This window comes from Lagopus muta, chromosome 18, assembly GCF_023343835.1.
Source record: "Lagopus muta isolate bLagMut1 chromosome 18, bLagMut1 primary, whole genome shotgun sequence".
NCBI lineage: Eukaryota > Metazoa > Chordata > Aves > Galliformes > Phasianidae > Lagopus > Lagopus muta.
In genome coordinates this window covers 269,162-293,488 of record NC_064450.1, presented here as the reverse complement: position 1 = coordinate 293,488, position 24,327 = coordinate 269,162, and the positions used below count along the sequence as shown (strand labels likewise).

Here is a 24,327-nt window from a genome sequence, read left to right as displayed (position 1 = left end):
AGATGCTTTGTTCCCTGCCAAAATAGCAACAGCTGAGCAATGTTGCTGGGTTGCACTCCTGGTGAGTTATGCTTCCCAGTCTGCTGGCTGGGAAAAAGGGCACAGGACCTCAGTTTTGTTTCATTTCTTTACTAGCTGCTAGGTTATTCTGCAAAGCAGCTACTAGAACACTCCCTACAAAATGTGTGTTTTGTGTGTAGTTACCATGCTGAACTACACTGCCTCAGTGTTCCTCTGAAGTCCTATTTCTTGGTCTAAATTTTATGTTGTCTGCCAACTGCCCACTTCGCTTTTACCATCTCTCTTACCCCTTCTAGGCACTGGCCCTCAGTGCTGTGCATTGCACCAGCAGTGCTCTTTCACCTCAGCCTGTATTTCTGGGTCCCTTTCCCCATGGATTCATGGCATTTATCATGACAGTCTGTCATTTCAGGCTCCACGTCCCTGGTCAATATCTCTCAACTGACCTGCACTGTTTCCTCTCTGAGTACCTTACACAGGCTGGAGGTGGAGCATATGGGCACCAGCAGAAACTCAAAACATTTTAATAACCTCCACAGCCATTGGTGGACACCTCTGTTCACCCACCTGCTGCATCTCCTTCAGAGAATCCAGATCAACTTGCAGGCTCTGACTTCCTTTACAATAAGCAGTTTAAATCCTTGTGCAACATATGCCATTTTCTGAAGGATCTGCTTCCATCTACCAACAAGTCAGAATAACTGACTCCCCCAGAGCTTTAATTCTAATATTCACTGTTTTTATGGTGCTGTGTCTGACTCAGGTAAATCTTTTAGACTCAAGTCACCTATGTACTCAAATTCACTTTACAGATACACAGTTTCCATGCACTTCTCAGCTCTATTGAGCTGACTCAGCCACAGGGCCTACAGGAGTTCATGACTTCCTTCATTCACTTCAATGGCCTCCGTCACACTTTCTTTCCATTACTCTTTAATTACCAGTTTTCCCAAACTCAGGTCTTCATTCATGCCTCAAATCTGTACTGGATCTGCAACAAGGTACTGCTGCCATTATCCCTGAGAGCAGCTTGTGTCCATGCCCACACGGGATACAGCTTTTCCTGGGAGCTGTGCATGCTGTTGCAGAAGAATCCTTAGTGAGGAAAATGTCTGCCATGTGCCGCCGGTTGCAGGAAGGGGATTTTTCTACAGCCGTTCTCCGGACCCCAGACTTTGGCTCAGTTGGGCCAACTCCAGTCCTCATTCCTGGGCCATATCTGTCAGTGCTGTGACTGTCTGTGCAGCTGCTCCCAGCAGCATGGCGTTCTCCCGCGAGAGCCGCTTCCAGGCGTGCTGCAGGACCCACGCAGCAGCCACCACGCAGGCAAATGCTCGGGAAAGCTCAGCCACAGCTCTCGGAAACAGGTCAAGGGGGAAAGAGCTACAGCCGAGCACAAAGCGGCGCCGTGCCGTGCCGGGCGCGGGGCCAGGCCTTGTTTACCACTTCCTAGACAGCAGCGCTGCGCCGCCCGCTTCGATGAACAGACGCAAACGGAGCGGCAGAACAGCGGCAGGCAGCCTTTGGACACCGCTCTCGGGCTGCAGCTCAGGGGCTGCAACAGAGCCCCGCATGACTCACGAGCGCTCCCTCCACGCCGGCCCGCGTCGCGCCCAGCAGCCGGGCACGGCACGGGGCCGCGATGGCGGTCCTGAAAAGGGGTGGGCGGCTCCGCCCCGCGCACGGCGCTGCGGGTCGCGATCCCGCCTCGGCCCCGCTGGGCGCCGGCCGACCTCGCAGCTCAGAGGAGCGCGGGGTGTAGCCGCGCCGAGGGCCCGGCCCGGGACACGGCGGACAGCCCGGCCCGGCCGGCAGGGGCGAGGGGGCGCGGTCCTGGCCTCCGGCGACGCCGCCTCCCGCTCCGCCCCGCGCCGCCGGGCCATGGGGTCCGCCTAGCCCCGGTACGGCCCGTGCCCGCCATGCTGGGCTCCGAGCGCGCTCTCGATGATGCCATCCGCTTCTCTCCACAGACCCCGGGGTCCCCGGCGGCGCCGCGGAGGCAGAGCAAGGAGAGCAGCCTGACGGTGAGTCCGGCCGTGCGGCGCTCCGGGGCGGCGCGGGGCGGGCTGACCGCCCAGGACGGGGCGCTGCGGGAGCTGCTGCGGCGGGAGTAGTTCTGCTCTGTTTAAACACCGCGTCGGGGGGCGCAGAAAGGCTGCGGGATCTCCGCTGCGAAGGATGGAGCTCCATCCCCGGGACGGGTTCGGTGATCCTGCAGGGGCTCTTCCAGCTCAGGATATTCTGTTCTCGGAGTGTGATTCCTGTCTGATTTCTCCCTTTGATTCTGGGGTTCTGGGATGAGCAGCAGGTGAGGAGGTACCCAAAAAAGGAGCTGGCTGCGGGTCCTGACCGAACGCGCTCCTTTGTGGGTCGCTGTCCGTCCCTGGTCCGTCCCGACGCTCAGAGAAGCAGTGAAGGGTGAGAAACTGTTTAAGGATGGGGTCACAGCCCTGCGGGAGAACTTAGAGCACTTTTCTGATGCTCAGAGGCATCAGATGTTTTTCCTTGCTAGAATGTCCAGTTGAAGATTTCTGATAAAGGCAGAGATTGTAGGTACAGGAATGAAGCGATCATTAAATTTGCTTTAATTAATTATATATAGTTGATAAGATGTTTGCAGTGTGAGGTTTACAAACACTGACAAATTCTGCAGGACTTGTGACTCCATCTGGAACATGGCTTACAATTCTGGACTCATCAGTATAGGACAGATGTTTGAAATTGGGAAGGAAATCAAAACAAATTAATGGAAGTGCCTGGGCATGCTGTGATCTATTGAATAGGAAATAATGAAGATAAATGAGAAGATAGACAAACTGCAGTGGTAAAAAAGAGGGAGTAAAGGTGTCTGCTCTACCTGTGCTACTCACAGCCTGCTTCGGGTGTGGGGCAGGATGGTAGCAGGCTACGTGGATAGCCCTGAGGGTGCAGACAGTGAGGGTGCAGACACGGTCTGTGTGTGCTGCACAGAGCAGTACATAAATGAGAGCACCTGTGTCTGTGAAAAAGTCGCTTTGTACCTGCCTGGACACGGGCTGCTCATTGGGGGTGCTTTTCCATATCATATTTGCTGGCCTGTGTGCTGTCTGGTAGCATCTGCAAAGCGGTCGAAGTGTTGTGTGATATGTTATGTAAGGGTCACTGTGTGCCTTTCTCCAACAGAAGTCCAGAGCTTTCAAGCACAATGCACCAGACAGGCAGAACCAAGCTAATTTTAGCAGCCACTTGCTTCAAGCCACTGCCTGCGTCAAGGAAGCATTATGAAAAATAACATTCTCAGATGGAGTGTAAACTGTAAAGCAATGTAAATTGCCTCTCTGCTTCCCCCTCCCCAGAGGTTTTATTTGTTCAGCGCTGCTCCAGCTGGCATTGGGATGCTCTGGTTAACGGCTGCAGGGCATGTCCTTAGCTTGCTGTTGAATGGCTTTCCTTGGGTTGCAGCAGCACTCAAGCAGAACCTTTTGCAAAGAGGATTTTTGTCATCAATTTGGGTCTCTGAGTCTGTCAGACCTCCATTCAAAGAGAAACCCATTGATAGGGAAGCTGCAAACATTGGGTTGTGACACCTGATCAGCAGCTGCAGCCCAGTGCTCTGTTTCACTGCTTTCCTCAGGGGAACAGGACCTTGTTACGGTCTTCCAAGGAATGCAAGTGCCTTCTCTACGTTCAAAGAGCACGGACTTCCTCTTTCTTCTGGCAGTCCTGAAGGCAGGTGTGAACTGGAGTATGTGTCCCACAGGAAGAACGGTATGGTGTCTCAGTAAATGAATGTTACTAGCACTAAGAATCTGTTTTCCCTGGAAAGGAGTCCCTGATGGGTTATAAGATAGGCTGTTACAAATCTGCCACCTGCACAAATTATTGTTGCTCATAAGAAAGCAGAAGTGCAGTGCTGTGGTCCACATTGATTTTGCAGTGAGTTTCAAGGTGCATTTACCAGCTTTAGCATGGATTTTTGCTGTCTGATTTCTGAAGAGATGTCCCTCTGGACAGGAGTTTTATCTGTGGAAGCTTAAGCTGTAGATGAGGGAAGGTATAGTGCAATACTATGTACAAGGGAGAATTGAATTGTATTTCAACTGAAGAGCAAGAAACCTTCTGAGCGTGTCTGATGATATGGTAGTTTCTGAGCATAGATTTCTTTCTAAAGAATGTTTTAGTGCTTAATGAAGGTAAGATATGACTTGGAAAATGATGGTGTTTATATTGCTTACATTGGACACCAAAATGAACATGTGCTGTGTATGGGAAGAGGGGCAGCCTGCATGCAGTAGCTTAGCATTTTGTGCATCTGACATAAAGAAATTAATACAGCGTGAGGCTGCCCATTCAGCAGTGTTCTCTGCTCTGCCCTAGGGTTGACAGCATGGCAGAAGCTATCAGAAATCCACTGCTTTGGTGTGTGCTGAGCAAATTGTCTCTAGACATTTCTACAGAAACATGAATGAAGAAGCTTTCTAAACACTTCTGGCAGAACCTAACATTCTAAATACCAAGTGGATGAGTGTTCTTTGCTAATGTTCAGAGCTTCAGTTGGCTTTACTCCCCTCCTGTTGTGCTACAGCTGTGACATCACTGCCAATGCACCACGTACAAATCTGTGATGTTGAAGTTACCTATACACAGCCTAGGCATTCCTGGGCTTCCACGCCTGGGTAGAGTTAAAACTGCCCAAGCCTTCATTTGTGCCTAAGCTATACAAAGGTGTCAGCTGTCCTCCCAGTTTGTCTGTTTATCCAAACAGCCCTGTTTGACAAGTGATCTTTGCCGAGTTGACTGTTGTAGATTTTGTGTTCAGGTACTGAGATTGTAAAGCAAATGCAGGTTACGCAAGTTAGCAAAGTTGTGTTGTCTTAAGATGTTGTGAGTGTGCGTAAGTTGAAGAAAAGAGCAAGTATGTTGCCCCTCTGTAGTTGCTTCACTTCAGCACAACAGAGTGCAGTTCACCCACTGTCTGCTCACTTATTTATGTAGCGTCTTATGTAATAAATATGTAGTTGATTATCTAAACCTTCATCAAATTATTCTTGTTTTATTCATGTTTCTTGGCATTGTCTCATTTACCAGAGGCTGCTGGTAGCCACTTCAAAGCATGAAAAGGACTTTGAAGTCTGTGGAATGGATGTGCATGTCTTGGCCAACAAAGTGTCTTGTGGATGCTGCTCTTGTGCAAATCCTGCAAACTCACCTATGTCCCTGTGACTTTTTATCTGTAAACCTTTTGCATCTCAGACATAAAAATGATAACAATAAACAGCTTATTTTATTTCACGCTCATGGAGTATGAGCTGGTGTGTTTGGCTGTGAAGATTGCAGCTGCTTTTGCTCATGATCAGTACACAGGCAAAAGTATTTTTGATCTGTTTCCTAATTTGATACAAAACAGGCTTGTCCGAGAAAGGCACTGAATGGGGTTGCTTGTTCTCTGTTTGTCCCCCCCTGGCTTTGTTGTCACCATGTTTGTCACAGCACAGCTTCTGTGTGCTTGGCTCTGACCTTGGCAATCCACTAGGTGCCCAGACCTCTCAGACAGGTTTTGTGATGCCACCAGTGTTCTGTGGCAGCTGCAAGGACAGGCTGTCTTCCGCCTGTCTCGTTGCTTAGCTTGTGTTTGGAGCACACCTTGCTGGTGTCTTTTCACTAAAGTTGCTTTGTTGGCTGACAGCAGCCATTATTTTTATTAGTGAAGAGTCCGCTTGAGGACTTCCTGCCATGATGAGGCTGATGATCACCTGGGCTGCCCCGGTGACATCTGTGCAAACATAATGCGAGTCATTATGCCTTGTTTTCTCTTAAAGTTCTGTGAGTCTGTCATTAGTTAAGATATGTACTTTAATATATATTTAATATACATACAGCAGTAAAAACTGTAATAGTCCCTTCTGCATGTTTTTGTATGCTCTATTGGTTCAAAAGTCTATTTTTTTAAAAAAGAAATCAGCACAGTTGTTGTCTTTCATGTTGTTTGGATTTAGACTTTATACCTTTACTGTCAGATACTTGATTAATGAGATCAGCAGTCCCATGAGGAGGGAGCAGACACCACTCTTTATGGGGTTGATAAGGCTATTTAATGCCATGGGCTGGGCTTTTGAACATCAGGATACCAGTGCAAGTGACTTTGACTCGATCTTGCATCAAGCAAACAGCTTGCAGGCCTTCAGACTTAGTGGTTCCTGAATGGAAGAGTGAAGGTAACCCAACCTACCTAACGCTAAAATGGGGTGCAATAGGCTTGCAGTGCTGTTCTGAAATGATTGAGCTGACAAGGGAGAGGAAAATACTAGCTGAGGCAGAAGGTTTCCTCAGTAAAACTCCCTCACAGACAGAGTTAGTGCAGAGACTGCAGGGACAGAGGTCAGCCTGGCATCACACAGGTGTCCCTCGCTGCATCATCCAGCTCAGAATTGAGCTGCCTTTGTGATTTCCTGATGCATGATGCTACTGATGGGGAGGTGTGAGGGAGCAGTGTTTTCTACAGCTCTTGTGGTCCAGAGAGAATGGCTGCTGACAACGTGAGGCCTGTCAGGGGCTGCGGCTGCAGTTCCCATGGGATCTGAAAGAACTGACAGGAGAAACATGGCTCAGAAAGGATCTAGCTGATGTTATAGCTGGATACCACAGGGAAAAAGTCCTGAGCTTGCTTTGAAATAGATCTGGCAAGCTCTGGAAAGAAAGAGTAATCCTTCTGGAGGAGGAGCAAACCTTTTGGATTACATACAGGACAGCCACTGAAACTTTAGTGCAGAAAAACAGTGGCAGAGTTGCTGTGGGCTTGCAGGAACAGTGTTGTATCAGCTAGAGGCTTTGTCTGCATTGATCTGGTGTTGTGGATTTATCCTGTGTCAGCACTTTGCAGCAGTGTGCTATGTCCCTTCTGATACTCTGAAAAGCCCAAGGGCAGATGTACAGCGTATCACTGCTAGATGTGGGGCTGTATATGCAGCTGTGATAGCCCTGCCCACAATTCCTTGGTTTTCCTTTGAATGTTAAGTAATCCTCCCTCAGAAAAAGTTACAGTTGTGATGTTTGTCCATCCCTAATTTCTGTTGATTCTTTGGTTAATATACAGGTACCATTACTGTCCAGTGAACCTGCTAGCGTGCTGGGAGGGATTGCTTTTAGTGTGCCTGCCTGGCAGGAGTTTTATGAGAGCAGTATGTAGTCACAGCAATATGACTCATGCTGGTGCTTCCCCGACAGGCTTAGCTGCACCCAGAATTATTCTGCAGTGTGTTCTGCAGTAGCTGTCACATCCTTCACTTACACTGTGCTGCATTTTCTTCTGTGATAACATAATGAGCACTTGGACATTTTTGTGTGAGTGTGTGATGAGTTCCATCTTAAAAATTTGTGGGGCTTTTATGCACTGAAGTTTAGCTGATTTTAGAGACTTCATTCCCATTTCTGCAGGATCAACAGCTTTATGTGAAAAGGTCTCTGACTGACTGGAATGCTGTATACTGAACAAAATGAGACCTTTTAAGTAATCCTGCAAACCAAAATTTGCTAATGAGATAAGCCAATAGCAGTGCTTTCAGTGCTCTAGATCTTCGTGGTATTTCTTGTGTTCAGGGCTTGTTCACATCAGGTATTTCACCACAGCTTTGTTAGGGATATAGAAGTTGGTGTGTGGTGGTACTTTTTAATCAGACAAGCATACCTTGTGTGAAACAAACAGTTCATTTTCTTCTGAGCTGATGCTACTGCTTGCTCAGAGGAGCTTTCTGGGAATACTGAGCTGCTGTTTCCATGCAACAACCAATGTTTCTTCACCAGCACGCACTCGCTGTGTTGTTGGTTTCTTTTTGATTGGAGTGTGTATATGTAATCTTTCATTTGCATTTTTCTCAACTAAGTTTCATTACCTTCTAACTATCTTCTGCCTTTTTTTTTTTCTTTTTTTTTTTTTCTTTTACAGATAAACTGTGTAACTTTCCCCCACCCTGACGTAATGCCAGAGCAGCAGTTGTTGAAACCTTCAGAGTGGAGCTACTGTGATTATTTCTGGGTAAGTAGGCAGACAGCCACATGTCATATTGCAGCTCTTGAGCTTCTGAAAAAGAGGAATGAAAAGCTTGCTTTGTGGTACAAGGTAAAGGATTTGGACTGAGCTGCAGTTGTGTTAGGGCAATGCAGGAGAGACTGAAGAAACCAGTGAAGATCATTCTAATCCATCTCAGATGAGGACAGCTATTAGAAGAGTGTCCTGAAAGGCAGTGCGAGCTGTTGGAGCATAGTTTTGTCAGGAAATGGATGGGATGTAGGAAAAACTACGCATCTCAAAATACGTCAGCCAAACAGCTGTGCAGCAGAAGAGGAATACAGAAGTAGTAACGTATTAGTGAACATTATTTCAGTCTTTCTTAGAGCACAACAGCTAGGAGTGCACAAGTGAGCTAGAGATTTAACATCTACAGTCTTTCTTCAAAACTGTAAAGATCATTCTCATCGTTTTTTTCTGGAGGCCACATGATAAGTTCATCTTTTAAAGGGTTAGATGTATTGTGTTACCTGGCAAAGTTTTGGTGGGGTGGGCTGCAGGGATGGCTTCTGTGAGAAGAGACTGGAAACAGCCTCATGTTAGAGAATGTTATGAGCTTTTGTCAGTGTGTTTTCTTCCCCTGCTCTTCTGCAAGGGGAGAGCAGGAGACAATCATGATGGTACTAAGCTTCCTACTGGTCTTAAACCACCATAGGCATTCAGCATGGCAGTGCTCTTTTCTACTTTGCTCCACTTTTAAGGTCAGATCAGATCAAATTAAACTGAGGTTTGTTATTATAGCTGGAGTTGGTACTTCAAGTGTGGAGCTGATAGAAAGGGTCCTCCTCTGGAAAACTATTTTTTGGGAGGGAGGAGGGGTTACTACCTGAACGGTGGAAATGCTATGAATTTCATGTGTTTCTGGTGACCAATTATTGAAAATGGCAAGCTGTCATGAGCCAACAGAGTACCCTCACAGCCCAGAAAGCCAGCCGTATTCTGTACTGCATCAAAGTCACTGTGGCCTGTGTACAATCAATGAATATACAGATGATACAGTATATCCAGGAGTTTGGCTAATGTAATTATTATACTAGAGTAAGAAAGAAGGACACTCACCCTACCCTGGGCTCACATGGTAAACTCCAATGGAGTGGATCTCCAGAAGAGATCCTTCCCTACTGTCAGTCAGCTCTGAAATGGGTCTGGGAAAGGTGCAGCCAGGCTCCAACCCTTCCTGCAGCACAGCTGGGTTGCCTTCACCGTGCTCCTGATACTGACTCAGATGCTGACTCAGTGCTCGCTTCAGGTGATCGATCAGAGGTTCAGGCCTGTATGACTCAGCAGTTCCCAGACAGGCCTGCGAGTCAAGGGAGGTGATCCTGCCCCTCTGCATTGCACTGTGAGATCTCACCTGGAGTACCACATCCAAATGTGGAGTCCTCACTACAAGAGAGATATATGGACCTGTTGGATCATGTCTGGAGAAGGGCCACAGAAATGATCTCAGAGATGGAATGGAACACCTCCCCTATAAACACAGGCTGAGAGAGCTGGGGCTGTTCAGCCTGGAGAAGAGAAGGTCTGAGGAGACCTGAGAGCAGCCTGTCAGTATCTAAAGAGGGGCTAAAAGACAGGAGACAGACTTTTGAGCAGTGTATGTTGTGATAGGAAAAGGGGAAATTGTCTCAAACTAAAAGAGGGGAGATTTAGAGCTGTAAGGAAAGAAAGTTTTTACAAGGGTGGTGAGGTATTGGCACAGGTAGTCCAGAGAGCGGTGGGGTGTCCTTGTTCCATATTAGGCTGGACCAGGTTCTGAGCAACCTCATCTAGCACAAGGTGTCCCTGTTTATTGCAGGGAAGTTGCACTAGATGACTTTTAAGGGTCCTTTCCAACTCAAATCATTCTGTGATTCTGTGAGGTGTTTAAAAAAAAAAAGAGTTTCACTATAAAGAAGAGTTCAGTTGTAGCTGCAGCAGCACTTCCCCTTGAGAGTGCTCAGTGTTGTGTGAAGCACATGCAGCAGATTATACTGTATCATGTTTACCAATGGTCACATTACCAAAACAATAGCATTTCTTCCATCTCTTCTAGGCTTCTGATCCCAAAAAACAATAAAATACGAAATGGCTCATAGGTATATTTTTATGTGCCTTTCAGAAGACACCACCTCAGTTTTTTCTTTTCATTTACATTGGTTTAGTTCACATCTTTCCCTTTATGGAACTTGACTGAAAGCTGCCCTTCTTCTGCAGATATTTATTCTCCCATTTCTTGTCATTCAGCCTTATAATCCAGGATCTGGCTTCTTCGGTGCGCTATACTCCTCCAGTCTCAGGCTTGTAACATGCTGCTGCCTGGTGTTATGGCCATACATTCATTCTAAAGTCTCATGCTTTGATTACTGTGACATTTGTGACAGCAAAAACAGTAATCATTCTGGAGTGTTCTCTGGGCCTGTTAGAAGACAGTGGGAAATGTAATTCTGAAATATAGAAAAGCAGAGATGGAATAGAAAACAGGAGACAGCGTTGGTCCTTGCAGCAAAGTTGAAGTCAGTGAAGCAAGGGATTAAAAAGATCATGGAGGAAAAATAAGTGAAAGGTGGGATGGATTGCATTAAGCTACTGAAAAAGTTGCTGCTTTGCCCCGCTTTATGGACTGGCTGTGTATTTCTTGTGCATAGATCAGCACAGAATTTTACAGTCTATTATATGTCATTTAAGACTGCAGCAGGATCTTCTCCTTTCCTGCAGCAATTCCATTGTGCTGGCCCCAGGGTCCATTTTTTTTCTTTGTAGGGTATCGTCAGGGCTCATGATTGCCAGAGCCAGCCCTGGGGGTTTAGCAGATTTGAAGGGCTGAGAGCAAATGGGAAGATAGCCCCAGCAGCCTTTTGCTAGCTGAAGATAACTGCACAACTTCTTTTTTAAGGGAGAAATGAGAAGGAATGAGGGAGTGTTTAAATATTTCTTTGAGAATGGTTGAGGTGGGGTGTGATGAGCAGCTTTGTCACAGGTGATGCTTTCTGCAAAAGGCTCTTCAAAAACTGCTTCAGTGTGGTCAGACTCCTTGGAGTTGCTGCTGGGAACTGTGTATCTGCCTTTGATTCCCATAGATCATTTGGTTGAAATTCCTTTTTCCTTTCAGGCTGATAAGAAGGATTCACAAGGGAACAATACGGTATCGGGATTTGAGATTCTTCTTCAAAAGCAACTTAAAGGGAAACAAATGCAGAAAGAAATGGCAGAGTTTGTTCGAGAAAGGTAATTGGCACTCCGCTATCAAATTAACTGTTTTGGTCTGGGTTTGTTGTTTTTTTTTTTCTTCATGATATGAGCATTCCCTGTGTACGTTAATCACAGAACTTAAACTGTGTAAAAGATATGCTACCAATTCTTGAAGTGCATTAAATACTTCCCTAATATCTATCCACATTCTTCAGTCTTCTACAGCTATCACTCATATCTCAGCTATCTCATTCATACTGCCCAGTATGCCCATTTAGATGGAGGGAACCAAGAAGTTTTAAACTGCAGATCTAAGGGAAAAATGTGGGTATGGGAAAAACAGAGTACAGATGTGTAGAATGGAATTCTTTTTTTTTTCCCTGAAAAATATGTGACAAAAGTGACAAAACAAAAAAAGTGCTAGTGACAAATTGTGTTTCTTCAGGGGTTGGTATCAAGACTGCTATTTAACGTTTTTGTCAGTGACAGCATCCTCAGCGAGTTTGCCAGTGACATGAAGCTGAGTGATATGGTCAACATGCTGGAAGGAAGGAATGCTACTAGAGAGACCTTGACGGGTTTGAGGGTCCATGTGAAGCTCCTGAAGCTCCACAAGGCCAAGTGCAACGTCATGCACCTGTCATGGGGTAGTCCCAAGCACGAATATAGGCTGGATGATGAGTGGATAAAGAATAGCCCCAAGAAGGGCTTGAGGTTGCTGGTTGGTGGAAAAACTCAACAGAAGCTGGTAAGGTGTGCTTTCAGCCCAGAAAGCCAACTGTATTCTGGGGTGCGTCCAAAGAAGTGTGGCTAGCAGGTTGAGGAAAGATACTCATCTTCTCTAATCTGCTCTCATGAGACCCTACTTTCAGTGCTGTATTAGCTCTGGGGCAGCCAGCATAAGGACAACTTGGACCTGTTGGAGTGAGTCCGGAGGAGGCCATGGAGATGATCAGAGGTCTGGAGCACCTCTCTTATAAAGACAGTCTGAGAGAGTTGAGGATATTTAGCTTATAAAGAGGGTTCAGGTAGACCTTGTAGCAGCCTTCCAGTATTTAAATGGGGCAGGCCTTCTTGCATGTGAAAGCTGCAGAGGGACTCTTTGTCAAAGAGTGTTGTGGTAGGACAAGAAGTAGTGGTTTTAAACTACACAAAGATAGATTTAGATTAGCTATTAGGAAGAAATTATTTACTGTAAGTGTGATAAGGCAGTGGAACAGAATGCCCCATTCCTCGAAGTGTTCAGAACTAGGTTGGATGGGGCTTTGCACAACCTGGTCTAGTGGGAGTTGTCCCTATGGAAAGGGTGACAGAACCAGATGATCATTAGGGTCCCTTCCAGCCCAAATAATTCTACCAATTTTTTGGCATAGAATCATAGAATCATAGAATCATAGAATCACTAAGGTTGGAAAAGACCTAAAAGATCACCCAGTCCAACCGTTCACCTATTCCCAATAGCTCCTACTAAACCATGTCCCTCAACGCAACATCCAGTCTTTCCTTGAACACCCCCAGGGTCGGTGATTCCACCACCTCCCTGGGCAGTCCATTCCAGTGCCTGACCACCCTTTCTGAAAAGTAATACTTCCTCATGTCCAGCCTGAATCTCCCCTGCCGTAGCTTGAAACCATTCCCCCTGGTCCTATCACTAATGACACCAGAGAAGAGGCCGACCCCCAGCTCACTACAACCTCCCTTCAGGAAGTTATAGAGAGCAATGAGGTCTCCCCTGAGCCTCCTCTTCTCCAGGCTGAACATTCCCAGCTCCTTCAGCCTCTCCTCATATGGCCTGTGTTCCAGACCCCTCACCAGCTTTGTTGCCCTCCTTTGAACACGTTCCAGGGCCTCAATATCTTTCTTGCAGTGAGGGGCCCAAAACTGGACACAGTACTTGAGGTGCGGCCTGACGAGTGCTGAATATAGGGGAACAATCACCTCTCTGCTCCTGCTTGCAACACTGTTTCTGATGCAAGCCAGGATGCCATTGGCCTTCTTGGCCACCTGGGCACACTGTCAGCTCATGTTCAGCTGAGCATCAATCAATACCCCCAGGTCCATTTCCTCTACACAGTCCTCCAGCCACACCGCCCCAAGCCTGTAGCGTCGCCTGGGGTTGTTGTGGCTGAAGTGCAGGACCCGGCATTTGGCCTTGTTGAAACTCATCCCATTGGCTCCAGCTCAGCTCTCCAGCCTGTCCAGATCCCTCTGTAGGGCCTCGCTACCCCCAGGCAGATCCACACTTCCAGCCAATTTGGTGTCATCTGCGAATTTACTGAGGGTGCACTCGATGCCCTCATCGAGGTCATCAATAAAGATATTGAAGAGGACAGGCCCAGCACCGACCCCTGCGGAACACCACTCACGACCGGTCGCCAGCTGGATTTGACTCCATTCACCACCACTCTCTGTGCCCGGCCCTCCAGCCAGCTCCTTACCCAGCCAAGAGTGTACCCATCCAAGCCTCTGGCTGCCAGCTTCTGCAGGAGAATGCTGTGGGAGACAGTGTCAAAGGCTTTGCTGAAGTCTAGGTAGACCACATGAACAGCCTTTCCTTCATCCACCAGATGGGTCACTAGATCATAGAAGGAGATCAGGTTGGTCAAACAGGACCTGCCCTTCACGAACCCATGCTGGCTAGGCCTGATCCCCCGGTCACCCTGCACATGCCGCATGAACATAGAACAGTGTAGGCACAACTTATTAAAAAATGTATAAAAACATTACTTGGAATTCAGACTGTTAATGGAGCTAAATTAAACACACGTATTTGGAGTGAATATGAAATTATAAACAGAGATATTAATAGCAAAAAAAAATGCTAGAATGGTATTAATGGTCCATTGCTCTGCTAACATGGTAGGTGCGCTGAGCACCAGCCACACGGTAGATACACAGTTCAATCAGATACTAGAGATTGTGTGACATTACTTACGAGTAATGTTGCTATCATTTGAAATTGCTTGTCATGTGTCCAAGACCGTATAAGTCATCTTGAGGATGGCTGTCAGAACCGTTCATAGGGAACAAATTATTAATCTCAAGAGAAGGTCAGATTGTGTTTATGCATGTTTTGTCTTTGAGGCAGTTGTATCAGTGAAGAAGCTGCTGTCCTTAGCTATTGCCTCTCTGTTTGGGCTTCCTGCTGAGCTGATGTTGTCTTCCTGCTCCACTTCTACGTCACAGCATTGTTGTACTGATGGTTCATTGCTGTGGAAGCAGTGAACAAGGCGAGAAGCAGACATGGACATTGAAGGTTGTGGTGTAGTTTGAGTGAGCAAAACTTGTAGGTAATTCCTCCCTCTTTTTTTAATTATAGAGAGGTATGGCGGCAGCAGTAATAGGGGTATGGCAGCTATACAAAGTACAGCATAGTCAATGAAGACAGCCCGATGTAGGAGGTGCAGAGTGCCTGGCATCCATATTTGGTTCCTGATGTTTTTGGTATAAGACAGTCTAAGAGACAGTTGCCTGTATGATCCGTGAATAAATGTGAGCAGTGGGCAGAGAAAAATACCAGCTGGCAGAGGAAAAAATTGAGAAATGGATGCGCTAAGCTAAAAGATGGAAAGAAAGCAAGCAGAATAATGATGGAAATAGCCAGGGAAAAGAAATCTGAAGAAAACAGTCTGTATGGGAACTGCTGAGTCACGGCCTGAACCTCTGATTAATCACCTGAGGTGAGCCATGAGTCAGCCAGAGGAGCACAGGTGAAGGCAATTCACCTGTGCTGCCAGAAGGGGTGGAGCCAGGCTCCACCCCTCCTGGACTTATTTAAGAGCTGGCTACCAGAGGGGAAGGATCTCTTCTGGAGATCCCCTCTTTTGGTGTCTTCTGGTGAGCTCAACCCAAGGGTAAGCTCTTCCACTTATTCTCTTTTGTGATCCTTGTTTGCTTTGCCTTACTCTTTTGATTATATTGCGATTATAACATTTTGATATCTATTGATTATACACAATTATATTGTGATTATAACATCTTGGTTATACACAGTCTAAGATGGAAATCTAGCAGAAAGAAAACAAGGGAGAATTCAAGAGAGAGGCAGATTGGGCATGAAATGCAGGTAGGCTGGGCTGGAGTAATGAGAGACCAGTTCTGACTCTGGGAAAAGGCATGGCTGTGTCATTATTGGAGAAAGAAATAGGCATGTTGTGGAAGAAAGGACAGAAAAGATTCACTGTGTCCTGGCAACAAAGAGGCTTTGGTATTGAGTTTGGAGAGAGCCTAGAAAGGAGCTACAAAAAGTTGAGTATATTTTTCTCCAATGTGGGACAAATGATTGAAGATTGCTGTGTGCGGAAATGGAGGAGCATGTCAGGCTGAAGAGGAAGTGAGAGCTCAGGCCTTCAGGGAAGCCTTAACTTCCCTGGCTAAAATGAAAGAGATTATGGTAAGATTCTTGTGATGATCTACTAGGCTACTGCTACTAAAACCGTTTTGGAATGGTTAACTGCAAGCTTCAAGTGCAGAAAACTCTGCATTTGTTAAAAACTGCCTTCTGGAGTTAAGGTTCAGACAGCTAATAAAGATAGCTCTAAATAGGAAGCTGGGATGAGGTCTCCATGATTTTGCATTGTGACATACACTTTGAGGAGGGGCAGAAACTAGGTAAATAATGGAATAACTGGAAATCCTGGTAGCAGGCTGTGTAACACAGTGGCAGGCACATGGTAAAAAAGCATTTCTTTTGGAACTAGAGTGACTGAAGGGATGGGAAGAGGTAAAGAGAGGTGAACTGAGAGATCAAGTGTTTGGGTGTGAAAGAAGGAAATAATTACTTTAATTTGGAACTGAAGATATGGTCCAGCATTTGCATTCAAGTAATTTGCACTCCAGAAAAGCCAGGAAAACTTGCAAACAGCACTGAAAGGCATTAGTCTCTCAGAGTGACTAGGAGAGAGGTTTTTTTATTAACTAAGGAACAGCACTCTTCAGTATTTGGCCACTCACACTTTTTAGTTGAGCTGAGTTGTGATTGGAAAAATGTAAAATAAATATCAGATTATTTAACTACAAGAAATGAAACAGAGTGTACAGCCATTACCCTGCTTGTGTGAAAGGTCTTTGTAGCCCAGAAACTTTACTCTGAGCATGCCAGTATTCAGGGCTTAGGAAAAGACCATCAGAGCCTTTATCCTCCCAGTCTCTGTGTAGGGATTGCCAAAACTAGAGTTGGCATTCGGTCTGCCTTGTTCAGCAGGTTGTTTGTAAAACTGATTTCCACTGTTTGTCTAATCCTTACAAACATGTCTGGTTTTTTGGCAGTGGTAATGTTTTACAGCAAAGACTTTCTTCAGTGCACTTACGTGCCACAAAAAGTAATTCTGTTGTCTGATAATTTTTAATCTCAACTGATGGTGTAAAAAGACTCCTAGCCACTGTCTTCACACAAGTGACAGTTGTTTAGATGTCTGTCAGGTATCCTCTATCACCTCTTCTCTGCGTTCTCTAAGTTGTCATAATCTATTTAGTTTTTTCCTACATGGCAGTCGCATCAGATCATCTTTACCTCCCATTGTAGCTCTCTGGATTTTCTTTATCTACTGTAGGATGCCAGGACTGAAACTCTTAACTATTTGAATGTGAGCACACAATGTACTTTAAAAAAGAAAAAGAAAAATAAAAAAATAAAAGAAAGATTAGGAAATAAACATCCAAAGAGCAACGAGAACAAATAAAAATTAAGACAATACACATGAAAATATGCTCAAAAATTGATGCTTCTGGAGTGAAATATTTAATGTTTTCAGACAAGCTAGTGGAAACAAGAAAACTAATTTTGTCTGTGTTGAAGCTGAAATAATTGCAAAAATTGGATTTTTTTGAGGTACTCAAACAGATCTAAGGACTCTTGTAATGTCTGGTGTGTTGGTGTTTCAGAATGATCACAGTTGAGTATTTTCAAGGTAGGTAAACTGGCCAAGGCCAGCAAACAGTTTTCTCCATTTTTGAGGTATAACTTTGTCTTGCTGTTTTCTTCCACTGAAGATAAAGTCTTTAAGGTCTTTTTGCCAAAGGTTGGAGTGGGGGCCGTTTTTGTCTTGAGGCTGTTGCACAGTAACCAGTTCACCTTTTTATAATTCTTTGAGGAACTACTGACTCCAGTAGTGTTCCTTCTTCCTTGCCTTCTTAGTAGTGTCTAATTCTTAATTATATATTTATTTGTATCCTGAGACTTCAGTCCTGCATTTATTTTGACTGCACAATTACACTTGTGTTTCTTACAAATGAATAGTTTGTGCTTGGGAGCACTGAATAAAATACATTTTGGTTGTTGTAGATGTTACTCACTTGTCTTTCAGTACAGAGGTTGGAGATTCAGAAGGTACTTCTCTCTCTGCCCTAAAGTGAGATTGATGGGACTTCTGCAGGCTTTGCTTTTCTTTTTATGAGCTTTTGTCCTTTCCAGACTCCACAGAAAGTGTTTCGTAGATAGTCTTCACATTTGCCAGGAGCTAGATGCCATTCATCTTGCTTGCAGATTTTCTCTGGCACTCTGTAACAGGATTTATTATTCCTGGTGCCATGGGTGTAGGAAGTTGTGTTGGTGGGTGGAGTGAAGGTGAGCCGTTGTTAGAACAGGGCTGCTGGAAGCCAGGCTCAGGGATCCGCTGACATGGAAACTAGGTCATTCCTGTGAATCCTTCCAGCACTTAAGGTGGGCCTGCACAAAAGCTGGAGAGGGACTCTTTGTCAGGGAGCGTAGCAATAGTACGAGGAATAATGGCTTAGAACTATAAGAGGGTGGATTTAGATTAGATATTAGGAAGAATTTTTTTACAGGGGATAGTAAAGCAGTGGCACAGGTGAAACTGGATGCCTCATCCACAGAGGCCAGGCTGTATTGGACAGTACAAGTTCCAACCCCATATTACAGGCAGGAAAGGCTTTTCCAATTCAAACCATTCTGTGATTTGATGCAGAATTAGCCATATAAGTTTCTTTTGTCATATGTTTTAAATTGGTGCTGGTAGATACAGTTTTGAGTGAGGGAAGACAAGCTATGGTGCTGTTGGTGGCCCTGACTCATTCTGCTGGTTCTGCAGTCTGACCAGTGACCTACAAATGGGGACCAAGATGTGGACAGCCCACAACTTGATTGTTGACAAAACTGTGAACTGACACCTCTTTGTGGCAGAGCTGATTAGTAGTGTTCTTGTAAAATTGGTCTTGAGCTGGCTGGTTTTGTGCTGAGAGGGTGGAGAGAAAAAGAACTCACTATGCTGTATGAGGTTGGTAGTTGCGCTCTGCTGTACTGCTGCAAAGAGCTGGGTATCACCTTGGTCTCAGCCAGCTGCATCTCAGAGTAACATCCACACCATATTTTCATCAGCCCAGAATATTAGGTATATTTTAGCTAGTCAGAAGGATCCCTTTGTCTTGAATGCACCACACACTGGAATGTGTGTTCAGCTAGCTACTGCAGTCTGGTATGCCACAAATATCCCACCTTCTGTCTCACTTTTCTTCTGTGTGTAGTTCAGCACAGAATCAGGAGCTGATCCACTTGGGTGCCACACTGCTCTTCATCAGAGGTGCTAAACTGAGCAAACTTGTTTGAAAATTGGCAAAGCAGTTCGTAGTCAGGAGAACTTTGCAAATGTTTGACTAGGTGAAAATCATCAGGGGAGCTGGAGTTCAGCTTCAAGTGTGATTCATGTCACCTCTGAACCACTAGCTGTTCCTCCCCTCCCCGATGTGCAGTAAGAACTTACCCCATCACCTTGCTTAATGGTTCTCCCTGCAGCCATTCCTACAGTGTCAACAGCTTCACTCTTCCTTCCCACCAATGCTTGCAAGTTCAGCTGTTACTGGAATGGTGCTGCTGAGTGAATGCAGACAAGGATCAGGACCCTGCTTCAGCACTGGGTGGGTAGGTGAAAGGCATGGGCTGCCCTCCTGCACACTGGTTGTAGAAGCATCTGCCACATATTCACCAGCTTTGTCATCTGTAACAGCAATTAGGAAGCATTTTGTGTCACTAGTGAAGTCCAGCACCCCAGATTCAGGGACCATGGCAAACATGGAGAAGCCATTTATGTACTGGATACTTGATACCATGTCTCCGCTTGATTTTTGTCTTTAATTAGATTGAGTTGATCTCGCTTGCTGTTGGTGATTTTTTAAGGTCTTCCTTACACTCCTCAGGTCACATCTTCTTGTGAGAAACCATTCTCCAGTGGTTGACTATAGCCTGATAGCTGATGATGTCACATTGCTCACTCTCACTCAGAATTTTTCGTTGTAGCTGCATCCCCTTATCTTGGCTTCAAGGATGTATGACTTCATCTTTAGCAGTACACTGAGAAATACACTTTTCGAGTGAGCCCAAATTTTGCAGACAGTTCATGCTGTTCCTTGGAAACACTTTGTCCTTGTTATTTGTGCTCCAGAACTGTAGTTTTTTCTTCTAACTTTATCACATCTGCTCTCCTGCGTGTATGCATGTTCTTGACACCGCATTTTTAGCATATGGAAGGGAGAGAGAGATCTTGTGCCAACCACTGAAGATTAAAAGGAAAATTCCTGTGGCAAGATCCCTTCAAATACAGAGATTTTCCTTAAACTATGTGTGTGGGTTTCTAGGTTAATAATGATTTACTGCTGTCTTTCTATTTTCTCTATGTGTGTGTGTGTGTAGGATAAAGATTGAGGAGGAATATGCTAAGAACCTGTCCAAACTGTCTCAGAATTCCTTGGCTGCTCAGGAAGAAGGGTAAGTTTTTCTCTGTGACTTTAGCAGAAGACAAGAATTTTTAACATTAAAGTCATTTCTCCCACACAGATACAGGCATTCTTCCTGAGCTTTTCCATTCAGTAGAAGTTTATTTAGCTTAGCATTTTGAGTGTATTGGGAAAGACAGAATTGGTGTGGAATATTTTTATTTTGAAGATATTCATGGTAAATTTTTAGCAATACCTATATAAAACCTTGCATTTCTGATGTGTTTAATGCTATCCTTGTTGGGACCAGCAGTATTTCACATAGGGATTAGCATGAATACATACTAAGTTACTTTGAATATGGAGGAATGTATAGAATAAATATGCAGCTGAAAACATATTCATTGCTGGAAAGGGAAGAATCAGAGAGGCCTTGCTGACGAAGAGTGGAACGCTCTTCATTTTCCTGGCATTGGGATGTCTCTGGCACCAGTACTTTTTTGCCTTAACAAAGACTGCAGAGCAAACCACAGCAGCAACACTTAAGAAATTATCAAGAAGATAATAAGCAATGTGCTTTGACTGGACTACACTTCTTTAGTAATAGTGAAAAGATACCACTCCTGAAGATACCACCACTGAAATCTGAGGCTGGAAATCATAGAATGGCTTAGGTTGCAAGGGACCTTGCAGCCCACTAAGCTCCAGCACTTGATTTGGGCTGGCTGTCACCCACTAGCTCAGGCTGCCCAGAGCCTTGAATACATCCCACAATGGGGCACCCACACCTCTCTGGGCAGCCTGTGCCATTGCATTACCACTTTCATAGTAAATAATTTCTTCCTAATATCTAATTTCAGTCTCCACTCTTCTAGTTTAAAGCTGCCCTCCCTTGCCCTATCACTACTCAAATGACTGTCCTCACCCTAATTCTATTGGGAGTGAAGCTTCACAAGATGTTTTCTCTGCTTCCAATATACAAGAGGTCAGCCTTGTATTATTTCTCTAAGCATCTAAACTTATGTCCAGGTTTCAGCTGGAACAGAATTGATTTTCTTCATAGAGTCTGATATTATGCTGTGCTTTTGCTTGAGGAGAAAAACAATGTTGATAACAGCAGTGTTTTAGTTGTTAGCAGCTTCTCTCAGTGTTCTGCCAGTGGGAGGCCTAGGGGGCACAAGGAACTGAGAGAGGACAGAAACAGAACAGCTGGCCTAAACTGACCAAAGGGATAATTCCATACCAAATGACATTATGTGAACACTATAAAGCCGTGGGGAGTTGGTTAGGGGACTGGCTGAACATTGGTCTGCAAGTGGTGAGCAATTATGTTTTGTAAATATATATACATATGTATATATAATATTGCTGCATTATAGTTTTATATTCATATATATATAGTATATTATATACAGTAATATATATTATTATTATTTTCCCACCATGCTTGAGAGGACTCAACTCACTGGAGCAACATTAAGAGTTTACAGATCTTTATTTTAAAATTACAGATGATGGGGAATTTTTAATGCTACTAGGGATGTGTAAATATGAAAAGGAGTTGAGGGAGAGAGAAAGAAGGAGCTGTGAAATTGTGGATCAGTCAGCTTTATATAACCTTGAGAAAGTGATGGAACAAGCAGTCAAGCTTTCTAAAAGCACTTAGTGGAAAACAAAGTGATGAGCAATTATTGTGGATAAATGCAGAACCAATGATGTTAAACAACCCAAATACCTCCAGTATGAGAATAACAGGCCCTGTGGAAGAAGGAATCAGCATCATAGCTGTTAATTTGGTGTAGCTTTTGACAGTGGGAGGTTCTTGTAGGCAGGCAAGAAAAATGGGTTAAAAGGCTGATGTTCAAAACTGGGGAAGAAATCATACTTAGCACTTAGCTGTGTGAGTAGCTGTAGATTGAGAGTCCACAAATTTTGTCTCAAGTCTAGATTTTTTTTCAATATATTCGTTAATGATTTGTGATAGAAAAAAGAATGGGTTTATTAAAATCAGAGATGAGGCAAATTTAGGAGGGCTGACGTAAAATTTGTAGAAAAGATTGCATTTCAGAATGATTTTGGTAAACTAGAGAAATGAGCTGAAGAAACAAATTGAAATTCATTTCAGTAAGGAAAAAGTAACAGGTTTTATGCTTCCACAAGGATGTGAAAGATACAGTTACATAACAGTTTGTGGGAGAAGGATCTGTTTATACTGAATCACAAGCTTATTCATCAACAACTTTATGCTGTTGTCTAAAAAAGCAATTGCATTGAGATCTGCAGAAGAGTGTCTGATACAAGATAGTGTGTGACCAGTTTAGCAACTGGAAGATGATGTAACTCTTGTTATGACACATTAAGAGGAATCTGGGCTGTTGGATAGGGTCTAATGAAGGCATGTCCAGCCTGTGGGCCACACACAACCCTGGGCAGCCTCGTAAGATCATGAACCTTTATCATTATCGTGTGATTTTTAGCAATATTTGTCATGAGTTGGTTGCACGTAGCTCAAGTACAGACTGTAGGTGACAGTGGAACTCTGTGCAGGTGAGGGCACGGTGCGGGGCTGACCCACCTCTGGGGCCTGCCACACAAACATGGTGTGACTGAGACCCACGTGTCATACACTTTACATTATCATGAGAGCTGTGAATTTCACGAAGTTCAGGGGACTGAATAATTACTAATCCCAGGAGTTCCTTAGAAGTGCGGATGCTCATTGTGGGATCATCATTTCCTCTCTGAAGGAAAGAGGTAAAATGCCAACAGGATTTTATCATTTGTGAAATGAAACCAAGTCATCCATGGAATCCAAAGGAAAACTTGTGCCAGAACTTGAAGATGAAGAACAGCTCACAGGTTCAGCTTTCTGGTGGATCTGACTACTCATTTAAATGAGTCAAACATGTGTCTTTGTGGCGGAAATCAACTTATCTGTGCTACCATGACAGTGTTCAAAATGAAAAATTATGGCAAGCTGAAGTTATGAAAAATCATTTCGTACATTTTCATACATTGGCTAATGACTCCACAGTCCTATGAACAGCAAAAAATATGAAGCCTAGCTTTCATATCGGATTTGGTCATGACTCTTATTGGACTTTATCTGTCTTCCCAGAGAAAGATATCTCTTACTTCACAATCACACCTTATTCATATCATCACTTCTGTAGAATTGTAGAAAACCACAGAATCCTTAGAGCTGGAAGGGACTTTAGGTGTCATCTTGTCCAACTCTCCTGCAATGAACAGAGACACCTACAGCTAGATCAGGTGCTCAGAGCCTGGTGCAGCCTGACCTTGAATGTCTCCAAGGACTGGGCATCCACCACATCTCTGGGCAACCTGTGCCAGTGCCTCACCCCCTTGTTGTAAAAAACTTTTTCTTTATATCCAATCTAAATCTCCCCAATAAGTGTTTTTGACAGTGTAGATACGTTTGTGAACAGATGTTTTCAGGAAGAGTAAAATTAGATAAAAAAAATCTCATTAAGATTTCAACCATTTCCATCAAACCAGACTGATGCATTAGGTTCACAAAAGCAAGGTCAAATATCCTACTGGTCTTACAGTTCTGTTGCCCCCTCCCCCCCTCTTTTTTTTTTTTTTTTTTGTCTTTGTTTTAATGAAAAATATTAAAAGAAATTTTTACTTATATAGTACAGCTACTGTATATATTTTGTATGCAGCAAAGACAATCTTCACTTACTGTGGCCCAGGCAAACCAGAAGGTTGGACATCTATGGTATAGAGGATTGTACCTAAAATTGCACTGTCTAGAAAATAACTTGTCTAAAAGAAAAAGAAGGTGGGAGAAAGGACCTAATATTTTTCAAATACTTAACAGCTTCTGCACAGAAAATTAGAATTACTTGCTCACCGACTCTGTGTCAACGGTTTACGGGCTGGTTCGGCCCGGTTCCGTGACGAGCAGGGCGGAGGTATCTGCAGATCCGCGCCTCCGGAACAAAAAGAAAACAGGGGACCCCAAAATAATTAAAACAGCAGCACCGATCTAAGGAGAAACAAACTAATTTACTAAGTATATTATCGGAATGCAAGATAACACACTATAATACAATATAACCAGAATTGAAGCTAATAAATCAAATATAATGAGAGAGAGAATGTCCGAAAGGTGGATAGGCCTCACCACAACGCTGAGGTGAGATGCACAGTCCAGTTGAGCAGCAGGGAGACGGGAGCAGCGCCCATGACGAAGGGCAGGCGAGAAAGAGAAATCAGGCGACTTTGCCAGGAGTTAAACCTTCTCTCCCTGACCGCAAGGTCCCCTGGGGAATGTACTTCTTCTTCTCTTCAGGGCAGGTACCCAGGACTTGAGCATCGACAGTTAAAGTCCCAGTGCCCCACATGATGTTATGATGTGGAATACCAAAAGCCGAAAATCACACAACCATGACAGT

At 44.5% G+C, this 24,327-nt stretch overlaps 1 protein-coding gene across 6 annotated transcripts in view; it reads left to right on the top strand.

The window, feature by feature from the left end:
* Positions 1–24,327, top strand: part of GAS7 (growth arrest specific 7) — a 106,150-nt gene that overhangs the window by 61,290 nt on the left and 20,533 nt on the right. For all 6 annotated transcript variants that reach the window (XM_048965530.1, XM_048965529.1, XM_048965533.1 and 3 more), the window contains 4 exons: positions 1,992–2,045; positions 7,943–8,032; positions 11,157–11,272; positions 19,881–19,955. In XM_048965530.1, coding sequence (XP_048821487.1) covers positions 1,992–2,045; positions 7,943–8,032; positions 11,157–11,272; positions 19,881–19,955 — 335 coding nt within the window. The remainder of the gene's footprint in view (positions 1–1,991; positions 2,046–7,942; positions 8,033–11,156; positions 11,273–19,880; positions 19,956–24,327) is intronic.